General features: G+C 31.7%; 2 protein-coding genes and 1 long non-coding RNA gene across 5 annotated transcripts in view; 2 read left to right on the plus strand and 1 right to left on the minus strand.

The window, feature by feature from the left end:
* Positions 1-122: 122 nt before the first annotated feature.
* Positions 123-22,385, plus strand: part of LOC118450515 (RING-box protein 2-like) — a 31,864-nt gene continuing 9,601 nt past the window's right edge. Inside the window, exons 1-2 of one of the 2 annotated variants that reach the window (XM_035886322.2) lie at positions 123-1,113; positions 1,530-1,737. In XM_035886322.2, coding sequence (XP_035742215.1) covers positions 1,584-1,737 — 154 coding nt within the window. In that variant the 5' untranslated portion in view covers positions 123-1,113; positions 1,530-1,583. Of the gene's footprint in view, positions 1,114-1,379; positions 1,738-22,385 lie in introns of those variants that run through there. The other variant, XM_085658960.1, reaches the window with a different exon arrangement.
* Tret1 (trehalose transporter 1) lies at positions 2,420-22,019 on the minus strand. 2 transcript variants are annotated; one of them, XM_035886300.2, is made up of 7 exons: positions 20,872-22,019; positions 11,932-12,414; positions 7,806-7,934; positions 6,090-6,213; positions 4,926-5,099; positions 4,472-4,848; positions 2,420-4,376 (listed from the first exon to the last, which is right to left on the minus strand). In XM_035886300.2, exons 1-7 carry the CDS (start codon positions 20,998-21,000, stop codon positions 3,795-3,797), a joined length of 1,998 nt encoding a protein of 665 aa, XP_035742193.2. In that variant the 5' UTR covers positions 21,001-22,019; the 3' UTR covers positions 2,420-3,794. The 2 variants fall into 2 exon arrangements, with proteins under 2 accessions (XP_035742193.2, XP_035742200.1); XM_035886307.2 differs by lacking the exon at positions 20,872-22,019 and adding an exon at positions 8,241-8,425 and having other exon boundaries at positions 11,932-11,948.
* LOC118450531 (uncharacterized) lies at positions 19,537-21,553 on the plus strand. Its single transcript, XR_014982471.1, has 2 exons — positions 19,537-19,828; positions 20,251-21,553. It is a non-coding gene; the product is annotated as an uncharacterized LOC118450531 (long non-coding RNA).

The following is a 22,385-nucleotide window of genomic DNA, read 5'->3' on the forward strand; positions in this document are numbered from 1 at the left end:
GTAATAAGTCATAATTAAAAAAAAAAAAAAAAAAAAAAAAAAAAAAAAAAAAAAGAAGAAAAGAAAAAAAAGAAAAAGAAAAAGAAAAAGAAAAAAAGAAAAGAGAAAAAAGAAAAAAGAAAAAAAAGAAAAAAGATGAAAAGAAACCTTTACTTTTGCGATCACGATACGTCTTCATATTATTCGAATATTTCTTATTGTCGTAAAATGAGAAAGATTAATTAGTTTTCTTCTAGTATTTTTTCGTACGGACACATGATAAACTGCATAAGATTGATGATCGTGATTGTCACCGTTGTTCCAATCGTCATCTCTATTCTTTCATTTCCTTCGAACAACGTGCGAACGTAAGGATTCTTTTCATGAATAATTCTTTGCATAAAGAAGAAAAAGAAAACAACAATATTCTATTCGATTGTAAAAGAAGACATTTTAACGATACGTGCAGTCATTGAGAAATTTAAGGTAAATGAGTGTATTGTCTAAGATAAAATTGATCCGACATGTTTTTTTTTTAAATTACGTCGAGTTACGAAGATCGGTTTCGCGTGTTCTTTGTCTATTTCTACTCGAAATAATTTCACGATATATAAGAATTCGAAGAAGATGGATGGGGCAAACTTGTTTTTTGAATGCGTTCCACCTTTCTTTCGATTCGTATTTTCGAAATGAAATGAGAATGTATATTTAATAAATTACGAAGCTCGTAAGTCTATACCGGTAAATTTCTTTGTGGATTTGGATTTGAGCTTTTCTTTATTTTTTTTTTTTTTGTAAACTTCACGATTATAATCGAAAGATATGCACGTACGTAGGTACGCATACATATATACGAATGAAAGAAATGTGAAAGTATGCAAACGATGAAGAAGATATTGTAGGTGATGACGTTTATCATGGAATGATGTTTGACGAACATTAATACTAAAGTACTAATAGAGAATTCAAATGAAATCTTATACATAATAAGTATTAAACTGTACATTGTGTTTAATTGTACTTTGTGTTATGCGCCTCTGATGCTGAATATAACGGAAATTCAATCGGAGCGAGTGTCATTATTGTTGAAACTATTTTCTTTCGGTTACGCCATCGATTCATTTTCAATGTATTGTAATGATCGTTCTAATCATATTTCAGCTATACTAAATTTAACGACATTGCGAAACATTAGTTATTGTTGTTATGTAATCTATAGAGTTATTCACTTGGATTTATCCTTAACCTAAAAATGTGGGAAAAAGTAAAATAACGGAAAAGAAAATTGCAGCAATTAATATGTTTTTGTGTATAATATCGATATATTTTCAAATAATTTTATTTTGAGAAATAATTTTTGAAATAAGAATGCATTTAAATATTTCCATTCTTGGAAATTTCCATTCTTCTTTGTTGGTTAAATTTAAAGTAAAAGATTTAAGAAACAATCTAATACGTTCAAATATGTTATGAGATTCGATATTGTGTTGAGCGCCCTCTTGGATCACGTGATTTGTATCGAATGATAAGCGAAGAATCAATGTTTGCAGATCATCTTTGACTGCGGTACTGTCTGTTGTGTGATTCTAACCTAAAAATTTATCATGGCTGATACAGATCAAGATGTAACAGATCGTGGTGATGGTGATAATTTAAAAACCGACAAGCTATTTACTTTGAAGAAATGGAATGCTGTGGCTATGTGGAGTTGGGATGTCGAATGTGATACATGTGCTATTTGTCGAGTTCAGGTTATGGGTGAGTGTTTTTTTAACTTTAACCTGTTTCACTTTAGATTATTATATTAAAAAAGTATCACTTACAATTTCTTGATAACTATTACAATAATAATTATATTTCCTTCTATAGTTTTCTTTTTTTCATGTATAAGAATACAAGATTATACAAATCCATTTATGATTTTAAATCACAATTAGGTTAAAGAAAACAGAATGGTTTGCCACTCATTAATCATTTACTTTACTTTAATCTTAAATTAGTTTCATAAGAAATAAATTTACTAAATATATTTGATGGTGTATATAAAATAAGATTATTTTATCTGTCGCTAGAGAAATATTTGACTCTCTTATAGAAAATGATATAGTATCATTTTACCATTTTGTCAGAAGTAAACTAGAATTATATTATATAAATTATATAAATATTACTTGTATGAACTATTGGATATTATCTTATAAAAAAAATCTTAATAATACAGCAAAATCATAAATTTAATATAGCTCAATCAGTTTAATAATATTTAATATATTTAATAAAAATTGTTTTATATATGTACTTACAATAATTCAGGTTTACGATAACAGGTTTTTTTTTTACTAAATTCAACCTAATGATTTGAAATAATATTTGGGAATATTATAGGATCAAAGAAGATATTTTATAAGGAAAGGAAAATCTTAGAAAAGAAGATACAATGTATAAAGAAATATACTTCATTATGTATTAATTGTTTCAATATTTTGTATAAACTTAATATGAGTATTAAATTATCAAAATCATTTTTATTTACTTCTTGTTATGGCAAATGATAATTAGCAATCATTTTGTAATTGTTACTTTAGCAAGTATAAGTTTTTCATAAAATACAAAGACCTTTACATAATGTTCATATGGCAAAAGATTGTTAGATATGATAGTATTGTACTCGAATGAGATTCTCTTTAATTAGGATTCACATTGTCATAAATGTACATTAAAACAATTAAAAAATTAAGCACCCGATCATCTTATAAAGATGAATGTATTAAAACTCATAATTATGTATAAACTTGCGTCATTTATAGTAACGTAACAATTATGCTAAAATTTTAATTTTTATAAGATCGATACTCCATTTCAAACATTTCCGCACTAATTTCTTGTATTTCAATTATTACTAATTCCAATTACTATTTCATTAACTTTTTTTTTTTACAAACTAAAGATATATTTCCTATTTCTTTAATTCTATTTTATATGTTAATTCTTATATACATATGTTTGCTTATATAAGCTAACAGCTATGTACAAAGTTGGTAACTCACATTAATGGAGTACCGTAAGGACACATCATTTGATTTAAGAATTTATTGCCATAAAATGAGACAATTCGTCCTTCCATGAGTACTTATTTAACTAAGTATCTTTAAATAAAAAGTACAATTACTAGCTTGAGGTAGACCTTGCAACACTATCAAGTAATAAAAACAAATACTATATACCTAGTTAACAGCAGATTTTCTTCACGCCGCTTTCCGGATGTTTCAAATTTTTAACTAAACGACTTGTTCAAAATCAATAGATGGCTCATTTTTTTAATGAACATGTTTGCGAGCAACGAGAAAAAATCTTCGGAATTACGATTAAGAATTAATCTTATCATGATTAATAAAAAATGCTCGTCGGAAGACGTACACTTAGTACCAACTCCTTCGATTACTCATATTTAATTGACAACAATTAATTAAGAGGAATTATAAGAAGAACGAAGAAGAATGCGAAGAGACTCATACAAAAAGAGAAAAAGAGAGAGAAAGAGACAGAGAGAGAGAGAGAGAGAGAGACAGAGAGAGAGAGAAAGAGACAGAGAGAGAGAGAGAGAGAGAGAGAGAGAGAGAGAGAGAGAGAGAGAGAGAGAGAGAGAGAGAGAGAGAGAGAGCAATCACGCTTCATCTCAAGAAGAAACATTCAAAGATCATTTACTTCATGCTTAAGCACTATTACGCGTGTTGTTTGTCAATCTCACTCTTTTTAGATTGATCATTAAAAAAGGAATAATAATAATATAAAACAAAGAAGAAATTTAAAAACAATTAAACTGCCATTGGCGTTGGTTTCATGTTAGCTACAGCACTCATTCTTCTTACTGGTCCTGCGAATCTCTTTTCGATTTCTTCAAGTGACCTGCCACGCGTTTCCGGTACCCATACATTGACGAAAATTAAACCGATTGCGCAAATGATTCCGAAGAACCAGAAGGTTCCGTATGCGCCGATCAATTCTTTGAAGTCTTCATAAGTTTTCGTCACTACGAAGGTACACGTCCAGTTGAAAGCCGTTGCGATACTAGCTGCCGTACCACGGATTCTAGCTGGTAAGATCTCACCCATCATTAGCCAAGGAATAGGGCCAAATCCTAAGGAGAAACCGATGACGTAAATGATCAGGCTGATCAATGGTATCCATCCGATGTTAGATACGTCTGTATCTCCTGTATTTATATAGAAGTACGAGCCAAGACTGACGAGTGTAATAACCATGGAAACGCCACTGATGTATAGAAGCATTTTTCGACCGAGCTTGTCTATAACCGCTGCAGCGATGAAAGTCGATAAGAAGTTTACGATACCAACGATTATGGTCGAGATGTTTTCGTCGACTGTGCTACCAGCATCCTGTGTATAAGAAAAAAGAAAATACATATATCTCAAGGTTCTAGAATAAACGAAGTGATAGATGAAAAAGAGAAAACGATCACATAGATACAAACCTTGAAGATTTGAACGGTGTAGAAGATAACAGCGTTGATACCAGACATCTGTTGAAAGAACATGAGACCCAATGAGATCAAAATGGGTTTAAGGTGATTCGGTTTGAGTAATTCTGTTAGTCCATTCTGAATATCTCTCTCGCTTTCTACATGCAACTCTTCGATCGTCGTCAACTCCTCGGTAATATCTACATTTTTACCGCGTAACCATTGAAGAGACTTGCGTGCTCTTTTTGTTTTACCCTTTGAGATATACCATCTTGGGGTTTCCGGAATTGCAAACATCAATACGAGGAATGGTATTGGTAAGGTACTACCTAGCAATGCAAGATACCTCCAGTTCAAATACATACCGGCTATGAAACACATTAGAATACCTATAACAAAAATTAGAATAATTTGAAGATGATTATTATTTCACGTTATCTTAATTGCTATTCGGAATAGAACTTACCGGTGTTACCGAAGGCTGTAGGTAACAAACCTAACGAACCACGAACTTCAGGCTGTATCGTTTCACCCAGATAAACTGGTAGTGATAGAGAAGTTATGCCTACGCAAAAACCACAGATGGCTCGGCCAATTAGAATCATAGGAATATTTTGAGCCAAACCGATGAGAACCCAAGCTAAAACGAGAAACGAGAAACGAGAAATAGAATATTTATTATACATAATGTATTTTGCGTGGAAATAAACCGAACGAGTTATTACATGACGAATGCCACGATGAATGTCGTATTGCATTTACAAATAGTATTTATGCATGGATACAGTTAAGGGGGGATAAAAATGTAATACAGTATGGTAACAGTTAGAAAGCAAAAAATTTTTTGCTTAACGGATGGACGGACATAATGCTAAGGTTCGAAATAATATACCGTTTGCTTTATTAAAGTGCCATATCACTGAGCATAACTCACAGATTTATTACGCATATGTCTGCACGTGGGAATAATAATGTCAACTATATATACACATAAACGAGAACTCGTTCGAATCCTTATAGATATAATGAACTGTTTGATCTATGCTTTCAAGGTTTTAGTAGCCGGACGTGAATCTTAATCTTAATCGTAATTTTCATGAAAAAGGAAAAGAAAAATAGAAAAGATAAAGAATTGACTAACGAGAAAACTTTTCTACGTCAACTTATTACTTAATTTCGAATAATTACAATTAATTTGCGATTTTAATTTAAAGGAAAGGGTAAGCGCAACCAATCGCGACATGGCAACAAATCGCGAGAAAGTATCAAGGTTTATAAACGATATTACGTATTGAGTAATATGTAATTAAGTTCCAAGATATTTAATCAAGCAGGACGAACAAGTAATTCTAAGAAGTAGTTCATTAATGATTTTTTTTGGTAATTATAAATCAATTGAAACGATTTAATTATTCACGACATGTGCAAAGAGTAATTCATTAATATGCGAATTTCAATCATTGACAGAGCTTCTGACGATGTATAAACGTCATGAATGTTTGCTTTCTTTAAACATCTTGTTCAGAGTGTGGAAATCAAGTTAAATAAAAAGAAAGAAAAGGAAGAAAAACAAACAACAAAAGGAAAAACGAAAGATATAAAAAATGAGTTTTCAATTCGAAACGCTTACCTACGATAAACGGCACTGCAGTTCCAAGAATAGTATTCCTTCTTCCGAAATATTCGATGAAGGGACCTCCAGCTATACCTCCGAAAAGTGCACTCAGAGGCATGATCGATCCGATCCACATACCCTGGAAAAGATCGATTACAAATATTAATTACATATATTTAAATGTACATATATTCAAGTACCGATTGTTTATATCGTAAATGTCATTCACATTATTGTGTGGGTATGCACCTTGTTTCATACGTAAGAGAGTCGTGCGTGAGATATTGTCGTGTCAAAGTAGTCACGTACGCACGTGAGATGACGAAGAGTATAGGATCAATCATTATATCGTCCTTCGAGTTTAAATGAAGCCGAAAGAGAGGGGTCAAGGAGGGAAACCATTGAGATTATTTATTACTATTCAAGTAATTGCTATTCAATTTGGTTCTTTTTTCTCTTTTGGATACAATCTTAGTTATAGTTATAAAGAAATGAAAAAAAACCGAAGCTTTTGATAGTGGGTACGGAATATGAATGAAGACAAAATAATTTATAAGAATTATTAAAGTCGTAATTGTTTCTACCGATAATCGCGAACACGTGGAAACAATTTGTAATTGTGCACGATATGAGCATAAAAGTTAACTTATGTTATTGTTGTTCATTGCAAATAGTCATCTTCGGGATCGGCGTGTCCATCGATTGGACCAATCGGGTTCGACATCACTGAGGTTCAACATTCGTTCGACCAATCGAATTGTAATCAGGCCATCGCGCCCCTGACCACGCACCAATGACGCACTTAAGGTTAAATTTTTAATCATCTATTGACCTTTCTAATATCGAAGGTTATGCGTATTATACCTTTTGGAATTCTCTATAAGGTTCTCAAAGCATAAGAAAGTGAGATCTCGTTAATAATCTCGAAAAAAAACGATAATCATTTATTGATTCTGTAATACATATTACTTGCAACCTTAACCATCGATTTCGAATTTAGAACGATTCCTGATTGCACATGTTTCGTCTGATATAGATCGTTTAAGTATAAATCGATTTAAATCAATTCCATATCAGTAAACACAAGTGTTGATTACGTTAAATGTATTGCAAACAATTTCACTTTTATTAAGAGATAATTTATGAAAAAACTAAATTTATTAGGCTCGATCGACTTTTAGTAACGAAATCGGACTTTTTATTTTTTATTTTATTTTTTCTTTTTTTTTTTTTTTTGGAACAATTAAAAGAAAATTGATTATGGTGATCATTATTCGACAATAAAATTCATAAAATGTAATTTTATAAATTTTCCAATCGAAGAAATATTATTATCGAAGAAAAAATGTTATAATCAGGGGAATATTTGAGAACATACGTGCTCGAATACGTATTTGAGAACCTTGAACATATGACGCTCATGAAAGTAGGATCATGTCTTAATGAACATATTTAAATAAAATATATATTCGATATTACAAGTTACTTATCGGAGCACGTATGTTTAGAAATATTTTCCCATATGATGTGATTTTCTTTTTTTATCTAAACTCTTGGTAATGTAATTTTTAATTTTAAAACGTTTTCAAAGAGTTTTCTCTCATAAAACGATGACTAAATATATAAGTTACGATTATTGTTGCATTCATTGTTCATCATTTAATCTACATACATGTAGGTATTTGATAATCCAATAATATTAATATGTAATACATAAACATTATTACTCACCATTTGTTTAGTAACTTCAAAAGTCATCTCGGTCTCATTGCTTTGCATAGAAACAAGGGCTGGCGAGGTGTAGGAAGTCGAATATCCAACAACAAGGGAACCCAATGACAGTGTTAAAGCTGCCAATATCTTTAAAAACACAAAAAAAATATTTTATTTAAAAAGTCGTTCACAGGTACACACACAGACACATATTTAAAACTAAAGTTTCTGTCTTCTTCTTATCTTTTTCCTTCATTTCTATTATTTTTTTTTTACATTGGAAGTATTATCGTAAACACTTATAATTGTTAGGAACGATTAAGACAAGCACATAGGAAATTAAGTCGTTTTAAATTTGTAACTTCCTCGTGTATATCGTCGATAATATAATCGAAGGATGTTGTAAACGATACATTTATTTTCTCAATATCATCATCTTCTTTTTTCTCGTACCTGAGTAAAAATGGCCTTCGGTTCTGGCGTGTTTCCTGGCACTTCTATATTCACGTGAGTATCAGCTCGCATAAGAATTTTCATGGTTACAAGTATTTAATTTCTTCTACGCTGTCTTTAAATTGATCCAATCGAAAGTAGAACACGTTGATGTATTAAGTACACTTTCGTATCTTCTTATTCGTCTTATTATTAATAATAATAATTATTATTATTATTATAACAACAACAACAATACTAATAATAATTATAATAATAAGAACAACAACGATAATAGTATTAGTAATAGTAATAATAATAATAATAATAATAATAATATAAAAAAAAAATAAGAGTAATAATAGTAAGAAGAAAAAAAACGAAACGATAAAAGGTAAAAGATCACCAATCCGCAATAGCAACGAGAACCGATAATACTCGAAATGAAAGAATATGCTTGTCGGCGATTCAAAAGAATCAAGAAAATTACTATCCGAGCGGAAGTTATCGGTGTCAACGGTATAATATAAGCTATTGACACTCGTGGATTGCCGGGTGGTTCTCCTCGTTTATATAGAGGCAATATGCTCTCTTGGGGGGGGGGCAGCCCATCCCTTCTCTTTTACAATAAGTCACTGCAAGGTCTGTCGTGTTTCATTCGCGAAGTCTAACAAGTTGTACGCACGCTCGTTCACGATTTCGATTTATTTGTTAGAATCATCTTCAACATAGGATTATCAATTAAAGATAAAATTCTTTTCTGTTCTTCCAAAAATAGAATCATATGTACTTTTTTGCTTTTAGAATACTTCTTCAATAAATCTGTCTTCTTTCTCTTTCGACGTTTATCAATAGTAATAGTAGAGTAGTAGAGTAGTAGTAGTAGTGTAGTAGTAGTAGCAATAATAGTAGTAGTAATTCTTTTAAAGGAAAGTTACCGACAGAAAAACTAGTAAAATTAGTTTATTACGTGAAATAATCTAAAAGGTACTTTCGAAAACAGGGATACGTTGTTTTTTTCAAATTTTCGAATTTTCGTTTGTAATATAAAATTAAATCTTTTTATATGATTTCGAATTTTTCTTAATCTATCTTATCTTTTAAATCTATTTTATTTTTGATAATTTTATGATTTGATATGATATGAAATGAAATAATGGATTTTAAGTTTCGATTTTATGCTAAAGGTCAAACTATAAAAAAAACTAAGATATAATATCATTCTCTTTTTATTTTATCATTTTCCTTTTTAATAGACCACATTCAATAGTCGTCGATTGTCCAAGAAAAATAAATGGATATCAATGATTTAGGGTATGGTGTGTTCAAATTAAAAAAAAAAAAAGTACTGCAAAAAAGAACACCTTGGGAATCATCATATTACTCAAGCAAGGTTAGCAGCGTAACACAAGGTATTGTAAATGACAAGTCGTTTGTCGGGAGGCGCTGTCTCTCTTTTGTAGTATCTCGTTATTGCAAGAATAAACGTGACACGTGTGCAAAGGCCCAACGAAGTAATTGTAGTTAGATGATTAGAATAGCGAGTGTGAAGACAAGTGCACCCTTTTTTAAAGACTCATCTTTCTTAAGTGCACCCGTTTCTTTTTTTCTATTAATACATTTTCTTTTTCTTATGTATTATCTAAGACACATCGAGATCGAATATTAGACAATTAAGATAAAAGAGAAGAGAGTTTTTACAAAAGAAAAGAAATTACATTCATCCGGTTTCACGTCATATTTTTTCTTATTAGTAAAGATTTTTTATTTTTTCTTATTTATTCACTTTTTTCTTCAATTGTTTATTTAAGCGGTATTCATTGACCTGTCGTTTGCAACAACCTCGTGTCGGTCTATCGCGAGAATCTAGTAAGTGAATCAAAAAATGGATCAAGGATTGCGGCCATCCTTGAGACTTTGACGTGAATAGTACGAGATCGCTAAAGGATTAATGGGATATAGTTTCAAAGACAATAAACATACCGCGAAAACCATGGAAACTACGTTCTTAGTATAGTTCAATGCCTTTGGAATGTTTTACATTTTTTTGTTTTCAAAAGTTTTCTTTTTTTTTCTTTTTTCTTATTCCAATCAATTAAGATTTATTATCTATAAAATATAGATTACGCGTAAAAATCCATGATTCTCTTCTGCATGGTATGTATCCATGGCGGACTACATAAACGCTCGTACTACTTAAAGGTATTTGATTTTTTTCTTAGGACTTCATCGGTATCAACTTTTCGATTAGCGATCATTTCAGTAGGTATTTTCTGGTAAAAGTTTTTACTTTTTCTCTTTTTTTTTTTGTGAAATTAGATACTTTTTATGTTTGTTCTGCTACATATTAAAAGAAAAATTATTTAAAAAGTTCAAGTATTTTTAATTATCAATCATAAATCATCAATCATCAATCATATAATCTTTAAACTTTTTGTTTCGAATAGCATATATATATACCTTTGAAGAATGGACACTTAAATACGTAGAGTAGGTATATATGCCATCGCAAAATTGACGCTCAAATACGAATAGCGTATCGAACATCGTAATTCGTAAGCACTCTATACGTCAGTGTCAACGTCAAATACGACACATTATTTCACAAGTGCGCCGGAGCAAGAAAATTAATATACATTAATCAGTTAATCGTTATCAATATTTTAATTTGCAAACACATATGTTTTCGTATATAAACAGTTATATCGTTCAAAGAAATTAATTTTAGATTTTGGTCATAAAATACAAAATGTGAGAAATCTTTCGAATTTATTAATTAATTATCGAATTAATTACTTTTGCATAACGAACATTCGTAGTAACTAGTTTCCATAGTGGCCTATTTCTGTAATTTGCGGCGTGTGGATCTCGTAAAAAGATACTCATGCGAAGGTTTCTAGTAATGAGAAAGCTTTATCTCGATTAAATAAAATCCTATTATGAAACTTAGTAGCCCGATCCTTATTACTTCTTTTTTATTCATTCTATTCTTATTTCATTTTTAAAAGAAATTTTATGTGAGATTGAAAAAAATTATTCCACTCTTTTCGGTTTTACAACCGCGAATATAGCCTTTGAGATAACGATATTGTGCGATAAACACTTGTTCTTTTACATCTCTCTTTTGTTTCATTAATATCTTCATTAGAAATTTATACATGTAAATATTGTAATTTATTACAATCATTTTCATTTTTAATTCTTCTATCGACAATATTCTCATACAATCATGTTTTAACGAACAAATTCTTTGTACTTTTATCTCGAAAAGAATTACAAAAGATATCAAATGAATACAGATATCGATTACTTTGTTTCCAAGGATACGTTGAACTCGATTCATCTCTTTCGTAATTTTCTTTTCTTTTCTTTTTCTTTTTCTTTTTTTTTCAAATCAAATGTATCCAAAAGTTTGTTATCTTGTGAAGGAGAAATCAACGATAAAGTAGAACATTAACACATTAGCTGGGATAATGGTACCACTCGTCATAAATATTGAACTTCTCTCGCGATAAAAGAATAAATAAATCATTTCTTTTTCATTCCGATTAAAAAGAATAGATAAGACTACTATTAGACATTTATACTTTTTTACGATACATTAATTTATCCAAAGCTTTTTGCCAATATCAGATATTCCCGATTAACAGTTTAAACGAAATATATATACATATATTAATAATTAATAATAATAATAACAATATACACTTACCTGTTTGATGAAACGTTTCGATGACTGTTCTTGATCCTTTTGAAATTGTGATGGTGGTAAACGCTCCACTTCCAGCGTCCCATCTTTATCTTTCTCTTCCTGAGTAGTAGTCATCAGTCCTTTTATCGTAGACTCGTGAGGATCCTTAGCCAACAATGGATCGATCTGCTTGTAATCGGCGTCGAGACCTTTGTCTAAAGGATCATAGATTCTTGGCGCAGGAAGAGTTTTTTGCGATTGCTGATTGTTGAAAAGCTGATGATTGTTTTTTAGATTCTCGACATAATAACGATTTGCTGACAAGCTGTTGCTACCGCTTAGTGATTGTTTTTTCTCGACGAGAAGGGCTGTTTGACTGTTGAAAGGACTTGCGTTTGTTGCGAGAGTCGCATTCGAGGCACAATCCAATGTTATACCCGAACTCGTCGAAGATCTCGCGATCGACGGGACCCTCGTATAATAATTGGGCGAAACGTTGCGCTCCTGAAAGAAAAAATTTTATCGATTTTGAATTAAATGATTTTATAAATGATATAATTTTTTAAATGAGAATACGTGATAACAGCAGCATGTTTTTCACACAATGAGATATCTAAAGATTTTGAATGACAATCTAAGTTTACGTTGAATCAAATTTATGCAGAAAATTAATAAATTCGTGCCATGTATCATGATAGTAGAGGATGCTAAAAAAAATTGTTCGAAAAAAAATTGTTTATAATTATAAGGAACATAATAATCGTTCCTATATATTTGTATGATTTTTAACAATTTTTTTATATTGTTTTTCTAACGATAAAAATGTAAGGGAAATTATGCTTCTTTTTGCAGAATCGGTTACAACAATTTATAAATTTTATAATCGTCAATCTTCATCTCATTTTATAATCAATAATTGATGCGTCACGTAATATCATTGTTACGTCTTTCAGATCTACCTTCTCTCATTTTTATCACGTATCCTTAGGGCGAATATTAGCTAATCAAGCTAATTTCATTGATCTAATACGCATTGAGAATGAATGAGTTATAATTTTTATATTGCTATAGTTGAAACTGGAAAGATCTAGAAGAAATAGACCGAACTGGATGGTACTGGACTTGAACTGTTTTATTTTGCGATAAACTCACACTATCGGTATATGACGTAAATAAATTTACGTAAAATTGTACAATGGAGGAGATTGGAAAAAATCTTAAGAAGTACGAGTCAAACGAAAAAGAACAAATCTCGTGATCGCAAAGGTTAAATTTGATGAAAACATAAAAAAAATAAATAAAAAAGGCAAATTAATACGACGAAAACGTAATAATAAAAATGACATGAAGTACCTTTATAACGTTTCCCTAAGTGTTCCTTTCCAGGAAAGGAAGACCAATTGCTTTAAAACACTTATCGAAAAAAGTTTTCTTCTTGAATAATTCAACTTTCGAAAGGGTATCTTCCTTCTCGAATTTGTTATTACACGAGGAACTTCGATAGACTAACGGATAAACTTCTTGTTCGAACGTTAAAGTGCAAACGCAAAAGAAAAGAAAAAAAAAATAGAGAAAAAAGGATCGATCGAATTTGGATGTTCACAATAACACAGTAACACACTGTAGCACAGTGGTCACTTTGTTGAGGGGATGAAACGCCAATGTTCCAGTATTTATATGGTAGACGTTTATCAAGAATTCTATTGTAAGGAGGGAAAGAGAGCCAGAGAAGAAGAGAAAGAAGGAAAGGAAAACAAAGTGGGAGAAATAAGTTCATGTCCACTATCAACGAAGGCAATGACGAAAAGTAATGGGCAAAGAATCGAGCCGCAATGCTTACTGTAAGATTAGATGACTTTTAGCCCGACTATTGATAACCTTTGATGAACTTTGTGACTAAACTTTGAATCTTTTACTCTTGCGAATTGTTTTCGTTAAACTTTTTTGTCTCTTATGCGTATATTAGGGCTATATACTGCGCTATGGATCTTTTATGAAAATTCTGGACGCTGTCCATCACGCAGAGAGGAGCGAAGCGATCACGTGATTTGCCACGATTGTGTTTACTTCTTGTTAGATTTTTCGAAAGTAATGAGATAGGAATACCAATATGATTGCTTGTATCGGTCCATTTATTCGATCGATTATACTATAAAATATATAACAACGAATCTGTATTACGAAAGAAAGATATAATTTTTTTCGTATACGATATTGTAGACTTTTATGATCGAACTTCTTGTACTATGCGAATAGAAATAAGAAAAAGATCTTATATAAACGCAGTTATTTCGTAAATATGGAAAATTAATTATTTAATCATCATTTTCGATTAATAATTAACTATTGAAATTCTTATCGTCATAAAATTAATTTTTTTTTTCTATACATTTTTTTTCGTTTCTTATTTCCTGATACCAACATTGACATAGCATTGACATTAAGTATTATAAGTCAATTAAAATGATAAGTAAAATGAAAATAATTTTACGAATTCGAAAATAGTTTTGTAATAATACGTAGAATAAAATAATTCAATGATTTACAGTAAGTTTATGAAATATTTGTTCAATGATTTACGACGTTTTAATAATAAAAATATTCTATGATTTAATCATCTATTAAATAGTTCAACAACGATTTCCGGATTAATTCAGTAGTACTGTACGAAGTATTTAGTATATCATCTATGAAATAATTGATTAATGTGAATTTAAATATTGAGAAATCTCTTTGTAAACATATGATACGTAGTAATTCGAAATGAATTTTTGTTTGCTATTTAAAATTCGTAAAAATTTAATCGCTCTATAATATTTTCTAAAAATATTTCACTTCATATGTTTATTCATATTTTTTGTTATCATATATGCGTAGGAAGCGATTTCTTATATTTGATCATCTGTTGTCGGACTTCTTTCAGTAGTAGCGTCAATGTTATGTCAATGGTGGTATCAGCGAAGTTCACTATGTGAACCGTACGTTGATCAAATTACACGTGATAAAGAAAAAATTCGTGTTAACTGCGTATACGATGCAATACATTGAAGTTTTCATTCGGTTGAAAAATATTCATATTTACGCGAATCATTCGATAGTCGATATATCATCTATCGAGATTTGAAACTCGCGGGTTTCTTGCAACTGCAAAACGTGGAAAAACATTACATCAGCTGAACGTGTATTATATGGATATATATATATATATATATATATATATATATATATATATATGTATATATATATTTTTTTTCTTTTTTTTTTACGGAGGACTTTCTAAATAAATATCGAAATTGATAGGCAAGTTGGAGAACAAACTATCTACTTATCTCGGCTGATGGTAGAAATTCATAAATCGGTTGTAAAATCTGTAAATATGTAATACATCGACTTTCATGTTGATACAGTAATATTTACATACATATATATTTTCATTTTGTGTGTGTGTGTGTGTATATATATACATAAAGATTTTCGATAACATATGAACAATTCGAAATAATTTCGAGAAAAAAGTTCATCTTCATGAACAAACGCGATCAAGATGAATCATATGAATTATCATATATATGTGTTAATATATTATAGAGGAAACGAGAGATCCATTATTGTCTATTTATCACGAGAAACGAGCGGTGCTAATGCGATCTATCCTCGTCCAATATTCCGTGAAATCGAATAAGTACGAGAGAACGGTATGATCAAGCATGTCATAGAAAAGTATCGTCGTAAATCAGATAACTGATATTGTTGGCTATCTTACTCCCACTACAACGATTCATTCTATACGTATTGTTTCACGCAAAGGAAATGAGCGAGACTCGTTGTTTTCCTATCTTTGTCATTAAATTTACGATCTATCTTTGTTGAGTGTTCATAATAGAGATGAAAAGATGGGCTATATGCTCATGAAACGATCTTATAACGATTTCACTTTTATTCCATGTTCTTGGCACGCGTAATGAAGCACTAGCACGTGCTACAAAGCATGATGATATTCTATACGAATAAGATCCTTCTGATTCTCTCTTTCTCTCTCTCTCTCTCTCTCTCTCTCTCTCTCTCTCTCTCTCTCTCTCTCTCTCGCTTTGATATTTTTATTTTCTAATGAATATGTAATTTTCAAAAGTTGACATTTATCTTCGTGCATATATCATCCAATCTATTTCAATATATACTTAGTAAAAGATTGTTGACAAGAAAAGTGACATTTCTCCAAAATGATTTATATTTTAAAAATTGCGCATTTAAAGTAATAAATTTATATTAACTCATATCTCTATAAAAAGAATTGGAAATATCAAACAAATTTGTACAAATAATTGAACGAAAATATCTAATTATAATACGTGACGTATTAATAATGCGTCATATATATATATTACGCGATGTAATATATATGTAAATACAAGTGTTATGTCTGAAGTATGTGTCTGATTGATTATCAAATATGAATTAATGTGTATTGCGTTACTGGAAATGGATAAAACACCTTTAAAGCTATTGACATGTAGAAACATGATGCACTTAGTAGTAACGATGAATTATCAACTCATTTGTAAATTGCGGTTCGTGAATTGTAATTAATTCATTCGAAGAATATCTAATACACTATGTCTTTTTTAAATCTTTTTAGCATACAATTTAGTTTAGAACTTGGGATACACGTGACATTTTTTTTTACAGAAACATAATTCGTTAAGAATTTGTAATTAACATAAAAATTGTCGAAAAGAAATCTCTGTTTTGTAGCCAGGAAAATGACGACAATAATATAGTTGTGCTTTTTTCAACGATATTCCATCAAGGTAAATTATTCGAAAAAGAAGAAGAAAAAGAACCAACAAACGGACGAACGAACGAATGAATGAAATAAAAAAGCAGGGTAAATAAAAGGACAAAAAGGCAAATTGCAGGCTGTGCATCGAAAGCTATCTCTCTAATAGTGTGTGGCACGCGGCAATGTACTGAGACAAAATGTTTTCTTAATTTTTTATTTATTTATTTATTTTTTCATCAAAGAGAGAGAGAGGGAGAGAGAGAGAGAGAGAGAGAGAGAGAGAGAGAAAGAGAGAGAGAGAAAGAGAGAGAGAGAGAGAGAGAGAGAGAGAGAGAGAGATCTTTTCCGTCCGAGACACCCTAATCTCCGATAATATGACATCTCTTTAATAAATATCTTCCCTCTTGAATCCTTCCACTAATATATTTTTATATTTCACATCGTCATTGATATCAACGCGAAATATAAAACTACTTTTTTTTGTCTTCTATTTTCTTTTTTTTTCTTTTTTCTTTGTTCGTTTTCTTTTTCTTTTCTTTTTTTTTTTATTACTTTTACTATCGCAGCAGGACAACGAACTACTTGGGCGGATTTCTATGCATTAAAGAAGCAGGGTAACTTGATTTAGACATTAGAGCACAATTGATGACGTACCAGCGGCGTAGATGTTTGTGGCTCTTGAAGCATTTTAGCGCTGCGTCCATGACAGTCAACGTAGTCATGAGTTGGTTGCACTGAACTCATTTTCGAGTATAATTTTTCTAAATTACTTTAAAAAATAGCTTGATATTTATATATATATATATATATATATATATATATATTACACGGATGCGTATTTAATATATTTATATATTCGATTCGTTGTTCAGATGGTAGAAATGATTCTTGAAGTATATACACGAGTACGTGTATAATATACTTATATAGCTGATTCGTTGTCAGATGATAGAACTGATTCTTTGATATTCGAAAAGTCTATCTGTGTCTAACGGTTGTCACGATCTGACTGAGAGATGCTGTTTGAATTTCACGATTCAGACGCGTAGAAGATGTGCGAACTAGTCTCAAGTTTTACTCTACGTATTTGGAATATTGAAAATTGCAGCCATTTATGATTCTTTGGAAGCTAACTAATCGGGGGCTGAACGAAATGACTTAAGACCTGTTTGTATAGTAATTTAAGTTACGGCACGAACGATCATTATTTGCATCTGTCTACCAATGCATCGGGCTTTGATTTATTATGTTGAAGCTTAACAAGTCGTATACATATGTATTCAACGATAAGTTCTTTCTCGGGGAAACAAACGTTTTAAAAGATCAGATAACTTCGTAACCTATTGTATCGCCTTTTCTTTGTGTTCTTTCCCTTCTTCCGTTCTTCTTTTTTATTTTTGTCTTTTTTGTTTCTTTTTTGTTTTTCATTAAAAATAGAAGAGAAACAGATGAAACCGGTATTGTGCAGATCTGCCAATAACTTTTCTGCATTCTCACTAAACGTGACTTCAAAAGGCGACTCACATCAATTCCAATGTTAGGCAACCCGTTGTACAAGCGAGCAAATGTGTACAACTAGCTCCAGGAGCAACGATATTACAATGATCTATGATATAATTAACGTCTAAAAGAGTAAATGCGTGTATTCATGGAAAAATGCGTCAATGAATTTTGTGATTGACAAGATAAGAAAAAGAACAAATAACGATAAATAAAAAATTTTGTGTACTATTTTGAAAATTTACAGGTAAAGATCTTCTAACCTTTCGAACTTGTATGTTTCTTAAGGTGATCTAATCGTTAATCGATATGCAATACAAAACAAAAACATAAGCAAATAAAGCTAAAGAAACGATCGCTGCGAATAGATAAAAGAAAGCACGTCACGAATTGTTAAATGAAAAAGATTTATAATTAATTAAAGTATGAATGTGACAGGTAATGATTGACGTTTTTAAGTTTGTGAAGTTCATTCTCGCATGCGATGAATGTTCCCTTTCTGCTACCTACCGTCGTTATAGAAAAAGAAAAAAAATAGTAGATATAAAATTGTGGAAATAGGTCCGAAGAGATATCGATAAAGCTAATGGTAACAGTCACACACAATAATGTTTATTAAATTTTTCTTGAATGTTACATGTATGTTTTGCCTCTTTCTTTTCGAAAAAATGAAACTTGCGATAGGAGTTGTGAACGACGAGTCTGCCGCAGACAGTCTTCTGTAAGATCATCCAAACTTCGAAGTTAATTGTTAATATAATTACGCTTAAAGCATTTGCCAAATTTGTCCGTAGGAATTAATCTTTTTTTATATGATAAACACATTAAGATCATATTTCTTACATCTTCTACAAGTCGAAATTACAAACGTTCGAATAATTAACGTATTAGCAAAAATGATTTTTTTTTTTTGTTTTCTTTTTTAATCAAAAATACAAACAAGACGTATGATTAATAACAGTAACAGGAAACGAGAGAAAAGGATCAAAAGATTCAGCGAAGTACAAAAGTGATACTTCTCCTCGAACGAACTTCTTCGTTCGTACATCAAAAAGGTACATATGTACGAAATTTTCAGACACAATATCGTCTTCTCTTTCCCATACACCTGCTAAACACCTGCTAATCAAAGAAAGATTATTATGATCTCGGAAAAAGTACGTAAAACGACTAATTTTGTTAAGTTAACGTAACTAAAAAATAATAAAATAAATAAATGAAGAAGAAAACCAAAAAATGTAAAAAATGCACGTGTCAAATTTTCGCGCGGTCGAACTATTTCGTAGTTTCGAAAATGACGCTAGAGGTCGTTACGAAAAAAGAGGAGGGAAAAGGTAAAGCGGATATCTTCTCGGCGCGAGCTAATAGCGGGTTTTTCGTTTTGAAAGCAAAGGTTGCTCCGCGCGCGCATGCGCATTGCATCGCATCTTTCAAAAAGAATCGATATTTGTCATGCGCACACGTTACGTATATAAGCTCGTAAATGAGCGTGACGAGTTATTGAAGAGAAATGGGAACAAAGAGGAAAGAGACGAAGTACATCGAAGAGAAGTACGCGCATTTTATCGAACATGCCGTATCGTGAATTTCAAGAGTAAGGAAAAATAAAGGAAAAAAGAATGTAAATCGTCATGAAAGGTAAAATGATTTTAGTTGTTTGAATGTACGTCACACGTTGTATAACAAACGCTTGGTTCGGTACGATTCGGCTTGGCTCGGTTTAGCTCGATTCTCGTAAAAATATAATCTACGATAAGACAATCGTACAAAAGAAAATGGAGAGAAAGAGAGAGAGAGAGAGACAGATAGAGAGAAACAGATAGAGAGAGAGAGACAGATAGAGAGAGAGAGAGAGAGAGAGAGAGAGAGAGAGACAGATAGAGAGAGAGAGAGAGACAGATAGAGAGAGAGAGAGACAGATAGAGAGAGAGACAGATAGAGAGAGAAAGAGAGTGCATGAGCCACTCTCTTTCTCTGTCTGACATACATTTACGTTAGTAATCCATCTTATCGATAATTCGACGACGCGTCAACGAGGATAATTTGTGTATTTTTGTCAGAATTTGTTTGAAACGCGTTAGTAAATATATCGTCATTACGGAAAGGAAGATTGGATATGTAATACCATCAAAGTATCTATCCGAGGAACGAGATCAATAAAATAAAAGAAGCGCAATATTTATGCGCTGCAAAATATTCGAAAGGAAAAATAAAGAAAAATTAAAGAAATCCAAATGACAATGTGTTTGCATATATATCAGAAAGAAAGGTAGAAAATAAAACTTATGTTGCGGGCTCGAGGCTGAGAATACGATCGCCGTTGTTGTGTCAGTGGCCGCATATCGTGGAACTTTCCAGAAGCTTAGAGAAGGAGAAAGAGGAACGAAGATGGAACGTTAGCGGCAGCCGTGAACCGATCAAGGATAAAGGAAGAATGAACAAAAACAAAACAAGAAAGCCAGGTGTATATATGAGAAAAATGTATACTGACTGCATGGAAAATAAAATGATTTTTTATAAATAAATTCAATGATAAAAGAAAGAAAGAATGTTTAGAAATGAAGCGAGAAGTGAAGCATTATGGAGAAATAAAAATAAATTAAAAAAAAAAAAAATAAAAAAAAAAGAGGAAGAAAAAAGAGAAAGGACATCATATGTAGGGTAGAGTAAGCTTCGCTTACCTTCGTTTTTGCGAAGGGCACTAGGCACAGGGGCCATGGTTGCATGATTTGTCTTCTCTGCGTGCTAGACGGCATCATGTTTTGCGTTGTAATGCCGGTTCTCTTTTTCAAACGGCTATCTGTCACCATGCACCGTCGTTGTAGTATTCAATCAATTACAAGTATCGGTGAACGTGTAGTAGTATTCGTCGTTGTCCTCACTCTCTCTTTCTCTTTCTCTCTTTCTCTCTTTAGATCGTAGTATCGTATAATTTCTCAATGAAACAAAACCAATATCGAAGTTCTCCTTTTATCTGTCAGTGGTAGATGTTACACGTAATAGATGAGATATATAAAAGGGGATGGTACTTGCGCAGTAACTACCAGAATGCCCCTATCGGTCCAGGATGTAACTGCATTTGTCTGCTTTCTATCTTTCAACTTTGTTACGACAGAGCGTGCGCATACTCAATACACGTGGCTTTGTTATGACAACAAAAAATTATTATTCGCTAGCTACCGGTTACTGTAACTGTTGTTATCCTCCTTCTATCGATCACACTTTCTTCTTTATTATAATCAAAGTGTCTCTAATCACAGTTGAATCAGAAATTTCTTGACGATGGTATGTATAGTGATATGTTGTTTGGTACGTTACTGTTCAACCCTCGTGATGCGATACCAGGAACGTCTAAAGTCTAAATGACGCCTCGTGGCGTCTATACTGTGGTAACTACCTCGCTTTACCACCACCACAACCACCAGCACCGCCACTACCACCGTTCGTTATAGTCGCCTTACGGCGATTGCTTCCTCTATATTTTACTGCTGCCTGCACTCCTCTCGACCAGCTGCTATAGTTATGTCTATTCTTGTCTTAATTTTCTCTATCCTTCTTTTCACTACTATTTCCTTTGAATTTTTTCTTTCTGGAATCGTAAAAAGTCAATATTCCATCTACTCTATCTTCTACTTTCTTTCTCCTTAAGATTATTTTCTTCAATGAAACTCAATGAAGAATTTATTTCGGCGCGAAATTCAAAGTATGTCTCGATAATCAAATACGATTAATAATCTGTTGTATATATTTATCGCGGTAGTCACACCGATGAAAGGATACGATGCACGTGTTATTACTCGTGTGTTTTTGGAAGGTTTGCTAATCAGATCGGGGGGTTTGTCTCTTTTATATAGACGCCGTTGCAGACGCAAGCACCGCCCACTTCTTTTCTTGGGGCGCGTTCCTGACCGTATGGTGGGGATAGAAGCGAGCCACGACGACCCGACGTTGGGAGTCGCGTGAATTACCCGCGGATTGGAAACCGTGTTATGTCGATTTTACATATGTGTATATGTTTATATATATATATATATATATATATATATATATATGACATATATAAGTAACATTTGATCTAATCAAATCATTCTATGGAATAATTCATCAATAATACAATGCATATTTACGAAGTGGTTGCGTCAATGGTCGAAACTCGCACATTGGCTTCATTTTTCTCTCCATCCATCCTTAAAAT

Source organism: Vespa mandarinia, chromosome 8, assembly GCF_050613455.1.
Source record: "Vespa mandarinia isolate Hongniang chromosome 8, ASM5061345v1, whole genome shotgun sequence".
Classification (NCBI taxonomy): domain Eukaryota; kingdom Metazoa; phylum Arthropoda; class Insecta; order Hymenoptera; family Vespidae; genus Vespa; species Vespa mandarinia.

What these genes read in the sequence shown, in the direction of transcription:
- Tret1 (XM_035886300.2), bottom strand. Translation starts at nt 21,000, where the DNA reads ATGGTGACAGATAGCCGTTTGAAAAAGAGAACCGGCATTACAACGCAA. An exon ending in CGAAACGTTTCATCAAACAG is followed by an intron (nt 7,935 to 11,931) that starts GTAAGTGTATAT and finishes GTGTTTTTAAAG; the next exon opens with ATATTGGCAGCTTTAACACT. An exon ending in TGCAGTGCCGTTTATCGTAG is followed by an intron (nt 5,100 to 6,089) that starts GTAAGCGTTTCG and finishes TTCTCGTTTTAG; the next exon opens with CTTGGGTTCTCATCGGTTTG.